The sequence below is a fragment of the Chiloscyllium plagiosum genome, chromosome 32, assembly GCF_004010195.1.
Source record: "Chiloscyllium plagiosum isolate BGI_BamShark_2017 chromosome 32, ASM401019v2, whole genome shotgun sequence".
NCBI classification, from domain to species: domain Eukaryota; kingdom Metazoa; phylum Chordata; class Chondrichthyes; order Orectolobiformes; family Hemiscylliidae; genus Chiloscyllium; species Chiloscyllium plagiosum.
The window spans coordinates 27,903,735-27,922,283 of NC_057741.1; the positions used below are offsets into that span (position 1 = coordinate 27,903,735).

Here is an 18,549-nt window from a genome sequence, read left to right on the forward strand (position 1 = left end):
CCGCCCCCACCCCCACTCCGGCCTATCACCCTCACCTTAACCTCCTTCCACCTATCACATTTCCAATGCCCCTCCCCCAAGTCCCTCCTCCCTATCTTTTATCTTAGCCTGCTTGGCACACTTTCCTCATTCCTGAAGAAGGGCTCATGCCCGAAAAGTCGATTCTCCTGCTCCTTGGATGCTGCCTAACCCGATATCCTAACCTAATCTAGTCCCATTTGCTAGCACTTAGCCCATATCCCTCTAAACCCTTCCTATTCATATACCCATCCAGATGCCTTTTAAATGCTGCAATTCTACCAAGCTCCACCACTTCCTCTGGCAGCTCATTCCATACAAGTACCAGCCTTTATGTGAAAAAGTTGCCCCTTAGGTCCCTTTTATATGTTTCCACTCTAACCTAAACTTATGCCCTCTCGTTCTGGACTCCCCCACTCCAGGGAGAAGATTTTATCTATTTATCCTATCCATGCCCCTCATGATTTTATAAACCTCTATGAGGTTACCTCTTAGCCTCCGACACTCCAGGGAAAACAGCCCCAGTCTATTCAACCTCTCCCTATAGCTCATATCTCCAACCCTGGCAACATCCTTGAAAATTTTTTCTGAACCCTTTCAAGTTTCACAATATCCTTCTGAGAGGAAAAGAGACCAGAATTGCACGCAATATTCCAAAAGTGGCCTAACCAATGTCCTGTACAGCCGCAACATGACCTCCCAGCTCCCATACTCAATACTCTGATCAATAAAGGAAAACATACCAAATTCCTCCTTCACTATCCTACCTACCTGCGACTCAACTTTCAAGGAACAATGAAGGTCCAAGGTCTCTTTGTTCAGCAACACTCCCTAGGACCGTACATTTAAGTGTATAAGTCCTGCAATGATTTGCTTATCCAAAATGCAGCACCTCACATTTATCTAAATTAATTTCCACATGCCACTCCTCAGCCCATTGACCCATCTGATCAAAATCCTGTTATACTCTGAGGCAACCACCCTCACTGTCCACTACACCTCCAACTTTGGTGTCATGTGTGAACTTACTAACTATACCACCTTATGTTCATATCCAAAACGTTTCTATAAATGACAAATTTGTATAAATTTCTATAAAGTAGTGGATCCAACACCCATCATTGTGCCACTCTACTGGTCACAGACCTCTAGTCTGAAAAGCAACCCTCCACCACCACCCTCTGCCTTCTACCTTTGAGCCAGTTCTGTGTCCAAATGGCTAGTTCTCCCTGTATTCAATGAGATCTAACCTTACTCACCAGTCTCCCATGGGGAGCCTTGTCGAATGCCTCTCTGAAGTCCATATAGATATGTCCACCACTCTGCCCTAATCAATCCTCTTTGTTACTTCTTCAAAAAACTCAATCACGTTCATGAGACATGATTTCCCACACACGAAGCCTTGCTGACTATCTCTAATCAGTCCTTGCCTTTCCAAATATGTGTAAATCCTGTCCTTCAGAATTCCATCCAACAACCTGCCCACCACCATCATCAGGCTCACTGGTCTACAGTTCCCTGGCTTTTCCTTACCACCTTTCTTAAACAGTGGTACCATGTCAGCCAACCTCCAGTCTTCCGGCATGTCACCTGTGACTATCAATGATACAAGTATCGCAGCAAGGGGCTCAGCAATCACTTCCTTAGCTTCGCACAGCGTTTTAGTGTACACCTGATCAGGTCCTCAGGATTTATCCACTTTTATGCATTTCAAGACATCCAGCACCACTTTCTCTGTAATATGGATATATTTCAAGATTTCACCATCTATTTCCCCACATTCTATATCTTCCATGTCCCTCTCCACAGGAAGCACTGATGTTTCGTATCCCCTCCATCTCTCCGGCTCCAAACACAGGCTGTCTTGCTGATCTTTGAAGGGCCCTAATCTCTCCCTAGTTACCCTTTTGTCCTTAATGTATCTATAAAAACCCTTTGGATTCTCCTTAACTCTGTTTACCAAAGCTATCTCATGTCCCCTTTTTGCCCTCCTGATTTCCCTCTCAAGTATACTCCTACTGCCTTTATGCTCTTCTAAGGATTCTCTCATCTCTCCTGTCTATATCTGACATATGCTTCCTTCTTTCTCTTAACCAAACCCTCAGTTTGTATTAAAATTCAGTGACAGATCCTCTTGCCCAGAGAACACTGGGATTGTTTCTGATTACCTTTACAATTACATGGCCATAGTAATTCACAGCTGAAGAAAGGCACAAGGTGATAGGCTGTTTTGGAGACACTTTTGCAGAATGCCCACAATGTTGTGCATTTAATGACTCCACTTCAAAATTTGTAGTTGATAGTGAAGTGCATCAAGACATCCCGAGGACATTTGGAGGTCACACTCATCTTGTTAACTGATCTCTATTTCTTTAAAATGATAACCTCGAGCGTGATGCTATCATTTTGGCATGTGCAAATTACTACCAAGTCATTTTGTTTGTATTGAATATTAAAGACTTGTTTAAAGTTTGTGAGAAGATTTGTAGCTCGGGTGCTCGTTGCTGTGGTTCTGTTCGCCGAGTTGGAAGTTTTTGTTGCAAACGTTTCGTCCCCAGGGACAGGCCACTATAAATGCCGGAGGAAACACCACAGAAGCGCTTCACAGGAGGCTCCCAAGCACTGAGGATGTCACCTAGACAGGGGACGAAATGTTTGCAACAAAAACTTCCAGCTCGGCGAACAGAACCACAGCATTAAAGACTTGTTCATCTTTATGAATTGCTCTAATTTATGCAACTATCTTTCCTTTGAATTGGCAATCCATATATAAAAAGAACACCCAGTTCAAAAGTAATTAGAGGCCAACTTTGCAAAATGAATGAATACAATTAATTTGGAGGATTATGTTTAATCTCCTGGTTCAGGATTTTGAGAATGTCCAACTGTGCAAGTATGCAGGACACTTGCAAATCAACTCAATACTTGGAGCCAAATACTGACCACTCATTTCTAGCATTCACCTCTGATGATGAATTGCTTTTGTAGTTGCATACTCTATAATTTAGTTGTCAGCATTCCAGTCAGAAATGCGCACTTGCACAATGTGGGTGTCTCTTCCCAATATACTTCTTTAAGTCATTCTCAAATCATCCATTTTCTGCACTCTGTTTTCTCTGCGGTGGTTTTGAGACTGCTTCCAAAAAGGACTGTTACCTCCTTGAGCACATCCTGTTTACTGCTGGCAAAGCCAGAGCAATGTCATCTGTACTGATTGTCGAGCCACCCACCTCTATCTGATTCTTACTCATGTTTGATTTCTCTCATTGCAGCTCCCAGGGGCAAAAGAGGTTGGAAGACATTTTATGCTGTGCTGAAAGGCATGATCCTTTACTTGCAAAAGGTAATTCAAAACGTGGCCACCTTTAAATCTGATAGCGACATTCATCCCTGACATTCAATTGCAGAACATTACCCTGTAAATGTGAAGTGACTTTATCACTTTGATTAAGGAGTCAATAAATGTAGCAATGTAAGGGCTGTCACGTTCATGGTGTCTGTCTTGACATCTGCTGGTGGCAAAACACCAAAGCCACAGTAGGCAAATAAAGCTCCTCCATTCTAATTTATGGTGTGCTAGAATAATAGGCTAACAGAGTCAATTCTATCTGATCTGTGAGTTCAAATGGCTGTATTGTGACCATTCTAGTATCTGATTCCCTTTCCTTGTGCAATTAGCCACCTTGGGATGAATGCAGAGCCAACTCAGTAATCTATAATATTATACATCTAATGGTTACAGAGAGAAAAGGATTACTTCCATTACTTCATACTGTTGGCTTACTTGGGATTTTATCTCTGGGAAGTGCTTAACTTTGCCTTTTAAATGAAAGAACAGAAAGCAGGCGCTTTTTTATCTCTGATCATTTGCACAGTGTTCAACGTATGCCTCGCACTAATTTTGCAAAGAGGTTAATGTCATCATCAATCAATGATTGACTGAAGAAATCTTTCTGGAGAAGCACTTGACAATGGCACTTCTCAACAGGAAAGCAATGGTCCATTGACAATGAATAATCATTGCTGCAGGCTGATTATTTTGAGGAGCCAGCCAATTTAAATGGGATTAACTGAGAGGGGAGTATGAATCTGATGCATTGACATTATATCCTCTGTCTGGGAACTGTTCTCAATTTAAATCTTGGTTTTAAATTTAGCAAATTTGTGGGACTGCACCTATTCTCCACAAGGCTAATTCATGTTAGCTTGAGCTTCAAGCCAGGATTATGATGACAGTTTCAGAATGATTTCTGTTGAGGAAGTTTTGTCAACCTTGGTTTTGATAATTGAGAATGCATTTTTCCATTTTCTTTCCCCTCCCCCATCCTTTCTTGATTTACGTCCTGACCCTTCACCCAGTACATAAATGCTCCCTCACTGCAGCGATCACTGAATCCCTTATATTTCTTAAACAACGACCTGCAGATTTCCAGTGGTAGTAAAAGCATTACAGTTATAGAGTCATGTAGCACAGAAACAGACCCTTTGATCCACTTGGCCAAGCTGACCAGATATCTCGTCCCATTTGACAGCATTTGGCGCACATTCCTCTAAACCCTTCCTACTCATGAACCCATCCTGATGCCTTTTAAATGTTAGAATTGTACCAGCCTCCAACACTTCCTGCATGCAACACCCTCTGTGTAGAGACGTTGCCCCTTAGGTTCCTTTTAAATCTTTCCCCTCTCACCTTAAATCTATGCCCTCTAATTTTGGGTTCCCCCAGCCCAAAGAAAAGAACTTGTTTATTTACCCTTTCCAAGCCCCTCATGATTTTATAAACCTATATAAGGTCACCCCTCAGCCTCTGATACTCCAGGGAAAATAGCCCCAAAATAGTCACCCTCTCCTTTTCGCTGAAACCCTCCAACCTGGCAACATCCTTGTAAATCTTTTCTGAACTCTTTCAAGTTTCACAACATCTTTCCTATAGCAGAGAGACCAGAGTTGCACACAATATTCCAAACGTGGCCTAACCAATGTCCTGTAGAGCTGCAATATGATCTCCCAACGCCTATACTCAATGTATTGACCAATAAAGACCAATGTACCAAACGCCACCTTCACTATCCTGTCTATCTGCGACTCCACTTTCAAGGAGTTATGAGCCTGTACTCCAAGGGACTTTTGTTCAGCAACACTCCCCAAGACCTTACCATTAAGTGTATAAGTCCTGCCCTGATTTGCCTTTTCAAAATCCAGCACCTCGCATTTATCTAAATTCAACTCCATCTGTCAGTCCTTGGCCCATTGGCCCATCTGATAAGGTCCCGTTGTACTCTGAGGTAACCTTCTTCGCAGTCCATTATGCCTCCAATTTTGGTGTCACCTGCAAACTTACTGGCCATACATTACTGATCGAACAATAAATTGGGGGCCAGTTAGCTCAGTCGGTTGGTTGGCTGGTTGGTGATGTGGTGCCACACCAATTCCAGTACTGGCTGATGTTATCATGAATGGCTGACCTTCTGTTTACCTTTAGTCCAACAATACTTTGCAGAGTGTAAATTATAACCTTGGGGCTGAGGTTAGATCCTGAGGCACTCGCTCTTTGGACAAAGGAAATTGGAGCAATCGTAGACCACTCAGTCCTAAAGCTTGTGCTACCATTTAACTTGGTCATGGCTGATTTTCCTTCTCAATAACATTTCCTCACACTATTCTCTTATGGTTTGCTATCTTTAATATCTGGAAATCCTATCGAAATTTGTCTTGGAAGATACTCAATAACCATGACTCCAAAATCTTCTGGGTAGAAAATTCCTTAGATTCACCAGTCCCTGAGTGACGAAATTCAATCTTCATAATCCTAAATGGCTGATCCCCGATTCTGAGACCGTGTCCCCTGCTTCCACAACACCCAGTCAGGGGAAACGTCCTTCCTGCATCTCCCCTGTCAAGCCCTGTATGAATTTTGCATGTTTTAATAAGATCACCTCCATATGAAGGAGGTCAGCCAGGTGGGTGTCATAGAGTTCCCCAATTGGGGCTGTTAACCTGGTCCAATCGGGGACCCCTGGCTGACAGTCCTAAACTAGAGAGTCAAAGGTTCTATTCCCCTGAGAGCTGGCTCTGAGGAAGCCAAACCAGTGTCAATTACTATGTTCGAATAAATAATAGGTGACAGGAAATGGCCTTCATGTAGTTACTTAAGTGTGACAAGAGTGGGATTTACCTTGATTGGCTCAAAATATTTCAATTAGAAAATGGCTGCCTGTGTGAAGTCCAAATTGAACTCTTGGAGGTTTTTCAGGAAGGTTTAAGGATTTCCAAAGGACCCTTTGCCACCTTGCAAGTTGATCAGGAAGCAATTCCACGATCCTGCAAAGTCCTCCTAGTGCCATTTGCCTTACTGGCAAAATGGAGGCAGAAACCAGAAGAATGGAGAGCGGAATCATCAAACCAGTCCAGTTGGCAGAATGGCCAGCACCATTCTGATTATGAAGCCTAATTGGTTGGTTTGCCTTTGTGGGGCTTTTAAATAAAGGGTAAACTGCTTCTCACTGTTGAATAACTATCCAATCCCTAGCATGGAGGACTTATATGCAAAGCTGGCAGGGGCTTCACAAGGCTGGGTACGAGCCATGGGTACTGCAATTATGGTGAGATAAGGAAGTATACTACAATTAATACCCATGAAGGTTTGTAACAGTAAATGAAACTGCCATTTGGGTATCATCACCTCGTGCAGTTTTTCAGCTGATGATGGAGAACATTTTACGAGGTCCATCCCAGGGATGCCATTCTTCTGAATGACATGCTAATAACAGGGAAGACCAATAAAGAGGACTTAGAGAAATTGAACATAGTCCTTAAATGTTTCTTCTAGGCGTGTGAATGCCTTAGAAGGGAAATATTTGAGTTCAAAGCACACCAAGTGAGCTACTTGGGCTAACGGGTCAACAAGACAACAATGGTTACACCCATTGGATGATGAAGTGAGGGTGATCAAAGGTGGCCCTGCTCCCACATCTGTACTGGTGCTTGAGTCTTTTCTTTGGCCTGGTGAATTATTATGGAATGTTCATATGTAACCTGGCCTCCACCCTGGAATCCTTACATCCGCTACTGAAAAAGGGGTCAGCCTTGGAAATGGTCTCATAGTGAAGAAGCGGCTGTCGTTATCTAAGGTATTGGCCCGCTGCGGTCCCAAGGAAGATCCGGTGCTAACTTGTGATGCCTCCCTGCACGGTATTGGGGGAGTATTGGCTCTCAGGTGGCCCAATGGAGAGGAACACCCAATAGCATATGCTTCCTGGACTGTGGCTGATGGAGAGATAAAGAAGGAAGGTTCAACGGTCATCTTTGATGTGAGAAAGTTCCATTAACATTTTTATGGACATAAGTTTGTAATAAGAGCAGACCACAAACCCCTGCTAGGACTACTCAAAGAGGACATGGCTGTGCCGCCCACAGCTTCAGGTCAAATTCAGCGGTGGCTGTCATTCTAAGTGTGTACAATTACAAGTTGGAACACCGTCCGGGAGGTCAAGTAGCAAATGCGATGCTTTAGCCACCTCCCACTGATGGATACACCACCAGTGGTAACACCACTGAAGAGTCCATTCTGGTTTGAAACTTTCTAGGCACGCTTCCAGTCACCACTGACAGTATCAGGCTGTGAACACAAGAAAATCTAGTCCTGGCAAAACTAAACCAGCTAGTAGTAATGGGGGCAACAAAAGGGAAACCGTTTTGGACCTGGCGAGACCAGATCACCGTACAGCACGGCCTGTGATTATGGGGAAGCAAGACTGATTCTCCCAAGCAAAGGTCACTGCCAGATACTGGCTGAACTCTCCCAGGGTCATCCAGGGCTATCCAAAATGAAGATGTTAGCGAGAGATATGTCTGGTGGCCAGGGTTGATGCCGACATAGCTGTGTTGATGGTGCCAACAAGGCCAAAATGTACTGCCAGCAGCTCTCCCCTGATTAGTAGGAATGGCCGGATAAATTCTGGATTGGTTATACATCGACTATGCAGGCCCTTTCTTAGTCAATGCTCAATGTTCTTAGTCATTGTGGGTGCCCACTCAAAGTGGTTGGACGGGCATAGAGTTCATTCATCAAAATCAGGGACAAAGATAGAAAAGTTGTGAGCACCTTTTGCAATACACAGGCTCCTGGAAGTGTTGGTCACAGATAACGGGCCGTTGTTTACCAGCAGGAAATTTGAGTATTTCCTGAAGTCAAATGGCATTAGGCATATAAGGACAGCTCCATATCATCCATCGTCGAATGGTCGCACTGAAAGAAACAGCCTACAGGTCCACTAGATACCAAACTGCCCTGGTTCCTATTTGATTATTGGACCACCCCTCTTGCTAAAATACTCCCCACATGCTCCAGCAGAGTTACTAATGGGGGGAAGACTCTGCACCAGGTTAAATCTGATCTTCCCGGACCTGGAGGGGGGAGCCTGAAATGGCCTCAGGAACGCTAATGCCCAATCCAAGATTCTTCTAAGCGAGAGAGGCAGTTTACTTCAGGGAATGAAGTTTAGTGCCGAAACCACGGGAACAGTCCTGCATGGACAAGAGGCATATGGTTAGTGTGAGGTCAGAACCTGGGACGTACAAAGTTCGGGTAGGGGAGACAGTCCTGAACAAGCACGTGGACCACATGAAAGCTGCGACCTCGCAAATGGGGCAGGAGCAGAACATAGCTGGTCCCTGGAACAGACAGAAAGGCTGTTGGAACCCTTGCATTCTCTCTGTCCATCGAGCATCAAAGAAACCTCTGAGACTGAGATGGACACAGCAGATGTCATAGCCTCAATGCCTTTACCCCCCCTGACAAAGAGGATGGATTTCTTCCAAGACACTCTGGATTTAAGAGGCGGGCTGCAGTCTTGTACACCCACCCATATCCGAGGCTGAGTCAGAGGAACTGGACGTAGGGTGGGAAGGATGTAGTGATTATAACGAGATCAGCCAGGTGGACCTTTATAGAATATGTGTTCGCTTATTTGGGCTGTTAACCTGGTCTAATCAGAGAGCCCTGGCTGACACACAGAAACAGGAGTGTCAGAGGTTCTGTTCACTCTGAGAGCTGGCTCTGAGGGGGCTGGAGCAGTGTCAAGGGCTATGCACATGTAAATAAAAGACTACTTGGTGATAGGACACCGATCTCTGTGGAGTTATTTCAACCTCTCACTCTGAAAAACTCAAAGAAAATAATCCCAGTGTCCTCAACCTAGTCACATTGAAGAACTGAGCGATCTAAGGGGCAAGTCACATGAACCTTCATAGCATATGTGAGGTATTTTCACAAAATCTATCCTGGGAGGAGTTAGGCCTTTTGATAATGAGGAGAAAGCATTTTTTAGAAGGAGTTAAGGAAAATAATCATTCGAGAAAATATGATGTGGAGCAAAATAATGTAATCGGTTATTCTTTTCCATGTGTCAAGTCACTTCTCAAGCCCAAGCAACAAAATTCTGAAAACTGTACTGGAGGTCCATACGTAAGATGCTCCTATATATTTGTGGAATCAAAGAGCTGAATGGACTACTTCTTTTCATACTCTCTTTCAAAAGAAATCTCTCCCCATTCCTTCCGTTCAGTTTTTTTTTGGGTGTACTTTGCTCAGTGTTGAGAGCACAAGATAATAGGCTACTCAGCCTGGTGGGGCATCACAACGGAGCCAGATCTTGCTCTCCCCTTTCATCGACCTCACATTTCCAATAGAATAGTGAGAACACTGACTGATTTTTCTTCACCGCCCACTTCCCCTTTGTTAGTGCAGGATTGTCGAGTCCAATAATAGATCCCAATTGTCAATTCAGCGTAGATCCAGGATTAGCGAGAGGATTTCTTTCAGCCTGAGAGACTGCAGAAAATGTTAGCGCCAACTTTTCTCTGAGCTACAACGAGATCCACAATCGATACAATTGACACGTCAGATTGACTGGAATTTGGATGAGCTTGTACCTGCAGCTAAACACAGGTAGCTGTGGTGGTGGCAGGGATGGAGGGAGGATGGGGGAATCTCACAGTGGTCCTAGTGAACTGTCTCCACCCCTGACTATGTCGCTGCAAGACCGCTCCTAGCCATCTACAGTGCTGCCAATCCCCTGGCATCCCACAGATCGACTGGAGGTTGAAGCAAAGTATTGACCACCGGCAAAATCGCTAAAACCGCAAGAATTGATCAGCCCAAGCCACCAAATAAATTGCTTTTCACTTCTATTGGTGTGTAAATAATGATGACAAACTATTAAAGGCTAAAGTCCAGTTGCAGATACATAACTGTACAATCCACTTAATTCTGTTATTCAGTGGTGGCACTGAAATCAGTTTAGTGTTGGTGTTTGGAATCCTTTTTAAGCCCATTTAATGTCTGAACACAGCATAAATAGTTTGCATTGTAGAACCAGAGAATGTCGCGGGTGTGAATTTAACTACTGCGGCTGTCTCTGGCATGGAAGCCAGCTTCATTTTGCCAATCAGATTTGTAGAGGAATTGATTGAAAATGTATATGGTATTAGTCAGTTGTAGTGGTGTGGCACAGTTTGCTGGCACGACAGGCTGTGCAGCAGATTGCTGGGCAAGTACGCACTGTGATTGTTGGCACCCGTGCCTAGTTTCACCTTTCAGTAGAGAAGGTGTAGAGCAAAGCCAGAACAGCCCACTGAGAAGCGATGTAATTCAGTGAGTTTTCCACAGTTGCATGCCATCCTATTCTATTGTTGAGGAACGTAGGAACAGACGTAGTCTGTGCTACCTCTTAAGTCTGCTATTCATTTTCATTCCTCCCCCTCCCCATTTACCTACGGGATGTGAGCATCACTGGTAAAGTTAACGTTTATTGCCTGTTCCAAACTGCCCTTGAACTGACTAGGTCATTTCCTAGGCATTGCTGTGGATCTGGAGTCACATGTTGTCCAGACGGCAGGATTGAGGGGGAGGATGGCAGATTTCCCTCATCATTCATGATGCCAAGTAAGCTTTGACCACAGTCGATGACTCACCCTCACCATTATTGGGACTAGTTTTCAATTCTATTATTAATTGAATTTAAATTCCAAGGCGATGTTTGAACCTGTGTCCAAAGTGAACCTGTGCTTTGCTTGCCCAGTGACATTTCCATTATTACTACCATCACCACCTGGCAGGTTTGTAACTCAGCATTTACCCACTTTAGCTCCATATGCCTGGCTATTATTTATCTATTAAAGTATTCACTGATCTTACTTTGAAATCTCCAGTGGTCCTCGAATCTGCAGCCTTGCTGGGGGGACTGTGGCCGATTATACCACCTTTTGTGGTAAAAGTGCTTCATGATTTCATGCAGAAATCGCTAAAGATCCTCAAACAGCACCTTCCAAATCGATGACACTTCCGTCTTGAAAGACAAGGGCAGCAGATACATGGGAACCCCACCACTTGCAAGTTCCCCTCGAAGCCACTCACCATCCTGACTTGGAATTGTATCGCCATTTCCTGGACAGTCACAGGGTCAAAATCCTGGAATTCCCTCCCTAACAGTATTGTGGGTCTTCCTACAGCTCATGGACTGCAGTGGTTCAAGAAGATGGTTCACCACCAACTTCTCAAGGGCAACTAGGGATGGGCAATGATTGCTGGCTCAGCCAGCGATGCCCATGTCAAACAATGAGAAAGGAAAATCCTGTTTCTATTTGTTATGCTCTTTACTGAACTCATTCACCCCAGAAGAAGTAATGGACAGAATGTTCCACTCAGGGGCTTGGTGCACTTGGCAGTCAATTAAACATCCAACATGGGGTTGGCGACTGCAGCTATGGCATGGTAGGAATGGTAGCTGCATCTGGCAGGATGAGGAGTGCCATGGGGTTTAAAGTGATCCTGGAATACCGAGTCAGGTCCCCTTCACCCTGTAGCGTACTGCTGTCAGTCCATCTCCAATCATTGTCTGTGCTCCCATTCACCCTGGAATAGCCCACAGACTAACTGCAAAATTTCAGTCAGTCTCTCATCAGTGGCCTGGACACAGGCCTCTTCATTGAGTGAATAAGCCGCCTGGACTCTTGTTTGCAAGTATCCATTCCATGTTTGTTCTGACCTTCCAGAAGAAGGCTGGGATTGGGATCATGACCAGGAATAATTCCCAAAAACCCTTCCTGAACCCATAGAAAATTGGCTGCCCCATACCTTTGCAGTGATCCCATCAACTACATTCCTTGGAGTTTAACCTGCCTCTGAGGTCTAGCTGTGAACTCGAGAAGCAGTGGTCAATGCTCCAGAATGGCTTGTGTACACCCTCTGAGTGGCTGAGCAAACATTGCTCATCAAGTGTCCCTTTCCTTTGAAGCACTTGATCCGATTGCCTCTCGCTCCCAACTTGAAGCATGTTGTTGGGGCTGACCTGTTTGCTGTTTGAATCTCTTTATTGCTGCAGAGTGTCATTGCTGAGTATCTGCTATCATTACCCTGAAGAACACTCTCGTAACTTGGCGATTTCAGCAACATTGATGCTAAATGTGCTTTTCACATCTGCTTTCCCTTTTCCATGCCTTAACATTGCCCATATTAAATTTCATCTGTCATGTCTCACTTAAGTATCATGGTTGATTCATTTTCTATCTCTGTTTTTTATTGTCTGTGCATTTGCACTGTTATACAAGTGTGGCAAGTAATTCTAATGGTGAGGGGCCCCTCACATATACACTGTGGGACCCTCTCCCTTCTCCTCCTTGAATCTCCTACCCCCTCCTCTTCTTCACCTTCCCCACAAGGCCTATTGTTTTAGCAACCCTTTAGGACATGGAAGGAGAAATTGTTTGATATCTGAACACCATGTTTACATGGGAAACCAGGAGATGGACACTGAACACTTCATGGAACTCTACACAACAGAACGAGGCCATTTGGCCCGTCAAGCCAGAGACATCTCAGTGGAACAGATGCCTTGTTAATTCCATTCCCCCTATCTTTATTCACCATGGAATGTTTCCTCTTCAATGATCTAATACTCCTTTTAGAATCTGTTTCTATCCCCTTTCAGGCAGTGTACTCCTGATCATCATAACTGGTTTTCAAAAATAAAAACTCCATCTCTTCCCTCCAGTTCATAACTCTGTGTCCTCTGATAACCAATCTTCCCACCAGTCGCAGTACACTTTCCTGCGACCTACACTATCAAATACATGATTTGGAGATGCCGGTGTTGGACTGGGGTGGACAAAGTTAAAAATCACACAACACCAGGTTATAGTCCAACAGGTTTATTTGGAAGCACTAGCTTTCGGAGTACTGCTTCTTCATCAGGCACAACCACCTAATGAAGGAGCAGCACTTTGAAAGCTAATGCTTCCAAGGAAACCTGTTGGACTATAACCTGGTGTTGTGTGATTTTTAACTTTATCAAAATACATGATAATTTTAGCCTCCCCTAACCCTTTGCATCCTTTGGTGTAACAATCTCAGGTTCTCTTGTCTCTCCACATAAGTATCATCCAAAATCCATGTTATTATCTGAGTAAACCTCTGCACCAACACCTTGGTATCCTTGTTAAAGTACAGTACAGAAGTGGGCATTATATTCCAGTGGAGTCCGAACAAATTTACAAAGGTTTACCTTCAAGTCCTTGCATTTCTACTCCACGCCTTGACAAAGCCAAGAATTGCATAGAATTCTTTAACAGCCTTAATGATGTGTCTTGCTACCTGTATATATAAATAATACACGTGTCCTCACTTTTCCTATACTCCCCTTTAAAAAGGTACCACAGGTGACATTTCAGTCGTGTGTGGTATGAACCGCATGTCAATAAGGCTGCTTTTGCAACAGGAGGAGGGAAGGGCAATTCTACACTTTGTATCTTTTGACTGCTCCCCACTTCCATCACACTTGAGACCCGGTAGGTGCAACCAGACTGTGACCTGGCAGTATTGTGGCTTTGCCAGTGCTTTATTGTGGAACGTGTGTATATTGCATCTACCAACAGTCCTTACCAATATTTCCCTCTGGCAACCAGTTGTTGAATGATGCAGTACATTAGCTGACCGTGACTTGCAACATCAAAAAGATTTTGTAAGCAAGCAGACACATTTATTTTTCTCTAATGGCCATAGGGCAATTGCTGTCATTTTTCTTTGGTGTGGAGCTCCCTGCAGGGAGATGGTGTGGCAATGAAGCCAAACAGATATGCAGAGCTACTTCAGTGGCAATTTATTTGCTTCAAGGTTGTGCACATATGATTGATTTCATGACCGGATTGAGTAAAACTCCAGATTGTTGTGTTGGCATCTGCTGTTAAAAGTTTTACCACCTAGTCCCAGGGTAGGACTTGCTTTCCTTGTTGACATTCGGGGCCATTAAAGTTGATTGAAACTGCAGTTTGCCAAAGAGAAGAAGGATAGCATATTGCCCCAGTGATGGTGTTGCACCAACAAGACTGAGGGGAAAAATGAGATATTTATTATACAGAAGGCGTCAAGATTTTCTTGAATCTCATTATTTCTTGACTGAACAAATTCTGCGGCGAAGTTATTTCCTCTGGAGAGAACCGTTCAGGATGTGTATTTATGATGTTTATTGAGCAGGTTGACTGTTTATTTTCCCCCTGTGTTGCATTTAAGTGGAATTATACACCAGCTACAATGAGTCCAATAGAATTGCTTTTATTTTATTATGTGTTTGGAATATAATATAAAAATAAGGCTTACAAACCTACGTTATTATTTCTATAGCTACACAGTAATAAACTTGACAACCACTTCAAACTCTTAAATTTCCATGAGGTGCAGAGCATTATAGATGTTTTAACAAAGCCACTGAGAAGGTGCCAGGTGGAAAATTATTCGAGAAGATTAAAGAGATTGGAGTGAGGGGAAAGGATAGCACAGCAGGTTACAAATCAGTGAGAAAGGAGAAAACAGAGAGAAAGTTAAGGACAGTTTGTCAGGCAAGTTAGAAGTGGGTGGAACTTTCAGGAGTCTATTCTGAGGAAACAAATCAAGTATGTTGGATAGAAACTCAGCAGGTCTCGCAGCACCTGTGGAGAGGGAGAAAGAGACAGAGTGAGCATTGTTGAGTTCAGTATGATTTGTCTTCAGGGCAGACGTCCAGTTCTGAAACAATGTCACATTGGACTCGAAACATTAACTGTCTTTCTTAACATTTCTTTCTTCATAGATGCGTCTAGAACGTAGAACATTACATTACAGTACAAACTCTTTGGGCGTCGACCTGTGAAACCAATCCGAAGCCCATCTCACCTACACTATTCCATTTTCATCCATATGTCCAACCAATGACCATTTAAATGCCCTTAAAGTTGGCGAGTCTACTAATGTTGCAGGCAATGCATTCCATGCCCCTACTGCTCTGAGCAAAGAAACAACCGCTGATATCTGTCTTATATCTATCATCCCTCAATTTAAAGCTATGTTCCCTCATGCTCGCCATCACCAACTGAGGAAAAAGGGTCTCACTGTCCACCCTATCTAACCCTCAGCTGGACCTCCTGAATTACTCTCCAGCATTTTCTGTTTGTGTTTCAGATTTCCAGCATCCACAGTATTTTGCTTTTATTTCAGCTCTGAGGACCATTACATTCATAATGTGTATTTATGTTTCAGATACAAGTCTTGGTTGAGTGTTTATAACTATCAGAAAATAGGACATGCACGCGTGGTTGCAAATTAAGGCTGAATATTATTGAGAGTCTGTATCAAACTGGCTGAACAAGGGGGGGTTGCCATATGTGCTGGGTTCATGCGGAAACTTGACATTTTGGGCTGAAAAAATGGTGTTACCTTATTTACTGGATTGACATAGACACGATGATTCACAGTTTTCTCTTGTCTGCCAACAGCCGAGGGAATTTGCATTGTACTCCGTATAAATTAGAGTCGTAGAGTCATAGAGATGTACAGCACAGAAACAGACCCTTCGGTCCAACCCGTCATTGCCGACCAATTTAGACCCACCTGCCAGTACCCGGTCGATATCCCTCCAAACCCTTCCTATTCATATACCATCTAAGTGCCTTTTAAATGTTGCAATTGTACCAGCCTCCACCACTTCCTCTGGCAGCTCATTCCATACATGTACCACTGTCTGAGTGAAAAAGTTGCCCCTTAAGTCTTTTTTATATCTTTCCCCTCTCACCCTAAACCTATGCCCTCTAGTTCTGGACTCCCCCACCCCAGGGAAAAAACTTTGTCTATTTATCCTGTCCATGCCCCTCATAATTTTGTAAACATCTATAAGGTCACCTCTCAGCCTCCGACGTTCCAGCGAAAACAGCCCCAGCCTGTTCAGCCTCTCCCTATAACTCAAATCCTCCAACCCTGGCAACATCCTTGTAAATCTTTTCTGAACCCTTTCAAGTTTCACAACAACTTTCCGATGGGAAGGAGACCAGAATTGCACCCAATATTCCAACAGTGGCCTAACCAACGTCTCACAAAATGCAGCACCTCGCATTTATCTGAAATAAACTCCATCTACCACTTCTCAGCCCATTGGCCCATCTGATCAAGATCCTGTTGTAATCTGAGGTAACCCTCTTCGCTGTCCACAACACCTCCAATTTTGGTGTCATCTGCAAACTTACTGACTATACCTCTTATGTTCACATTCGAATCATTTATGTAAATCATGAACCGTAGAGGGCCCAGCACCGATCCTTGTGGCACTCCATTGGTCATAGGCCTCCAGTCTGAAAAACAACCCTCCACTACCACCCTCTGTCTTCTACCTTTGAACCAGTTCTGTATCCAAATGGCTACTTCTCCCTGTATTCCATGAGATCTAACCTTGCTCACCAGTCTCCCATGGGAACCTTGTTGAACGCCTTACTGAAGTCCATATAGATCACTTTTACCGCTCTGCCCTCATCAATCCTCTTTGTTACTTCTTCAAAAAACTTGATCAAGTTTGTGAGACGTGATTTCCCACGCACAAAGCTATGTTGACTATCCCTAATCAGTCCTTGCCTTTCCAAATACATGTATATCCTGTCCCTCAGGATTCCCTCCAACAACTTGCCCACCACTGACATCAGGCTCACTTGTCTATAGTTCCCTGGCTTGTCCTTACCACCCTTCTTAAACAGAGGCACCATGTTAGCCAACCTCCAGTCTTCCGGCACCTCGCCTGTGACTATCGATGATACAAATATCTCAGCAAGAGGTCCAGCAATCGCTTCTCTAGGTTCCCACAGAGTTCTAGGGTACACCTGATCGGGTTCTGGGATCTATCCACCATCATGCGTTTCAAGACATCCAGCATTTCCTCCTCTGTAATATGGACATTTTGCAAGATGTCACCATTTATTTCCCTACATTCTATATCTTCCATGTCCTTTTCCACAGTAAATATTGAGGCAAAATACTCATTTAGTGTCTCCGCCATTTTCTGTGGCTCCACACAAAGGCTGCCTTGCTGATCTTTGAGGGGCCCTATTCCCTCCCTAGTTACCCTTTTGTCCTTAATGTATTTGTAAAAACCCTTTGGATTCTCCTTAATTCTATTTGCCAAAACTATCTCATGTCCCCTTTTTGCCCTCCTGATTTCCCTCTTAAGTATACTCCTACAGCCTTTATACTCTTCTAAGGATTCACTCGATCTATCCTGTCTGTGCCTGACATATACTTCCTTCTTTTTCTTAACCAAACCCTCAATATCTTTTGTCATCCAGCATTCCCTGTACCCACCAGCCTTTCCTTTCACCCTAACAGGAATATACTTTCTCTGATTCTCATCTCATTTCTGAAGGCTTCCCATTTTCCAGCCATCCCTTTACCTGCAAACATTTGCCCCCCAATCAGCTTTTGAAAGTTTTTGACTAATACTGTCGAAATTGGCCTTTCTCCAATTTAGAACTTCAACTTTTAGATCTGGTCTATCCTTTTCCTTCTCTATTTTAAATCTAATAGAATTATGATCGCTGGTCCCAAAGTGTTCCCCCACTGATACCTCAGTCACCTGCCCTGTCTTATTTCCCAAGAGTAGATAAAGTTTTGCACCTTCTCTAGTAGGTACATCCACATACTGAATCAGAAAACTTTCTTGTACACCCTTAACAAATTCCTTTCCATCTAAACCCTTTACACTTTGGCAGTCCCAGTCCATGTTTGGAAAGTTAAAATCCCCCACCATAACCACCCTATTATTCTTACAGATAGCTGAGATCTTCTTACAAATTTGTTTCTCAATTTCCTCTGATTATTAGGGGGTCTATAATACAACCCCAATAAGGTTATCATCCCTTTCTTATTTCTCAGTTCCACCTAAAAAGCTTCCCTGGATGTATTTCCAGGAATATCCTCCGTCAACACAGCTGTATTGCTATCCCTTATCAAAAATGCCACTCCCCCTCCTCTGTTGCCTCCCTTTCTATCCTTCCTGTAGCATTTGTATCCTGGAACATTAAGCTGCCAGTCCTGCCCATCCCTGAGCCATGTTTCTGTAATTACTGTGATATCCCAGTACCATGTTCCTAACCATGCCCTGAGTTCATCTGCCTTCCCTGTTAGGCCCCTTGCATTGAAATAAATGCAGTTCAATTTATTAGTCCTACCCTATCCCTGACTGT

At 43.7% G+C, this 18,549-nt stretch overlaps 1 protein-coding gene across 3 annotated transcripts in view; it reads left to right on the forward strand.

Moving 5' to 3' along the window:
* LOC122539453 (PH and SEC7 domain-containing protein 3-like) overlaps positions 1-18,549 on the forward strand; it is a 421,315-nt gene that overhangs the window by 374,082 nt on the left and 28,684 nt on the right. For all 3 annotated transcript variants that reach the window (XM_043674302.1, XM_043674303.1, XM_043674304.1), the window contains one exon: positions 3,291-3,361. In XM_043674302.1, coding sequence (XP_043530237.1) covers positions 3,291-3,361 — 71 coding nt within the window. The remainder of the gene's footprint in view (positions 1-3,290; positions 3,362-18,549) is intronic.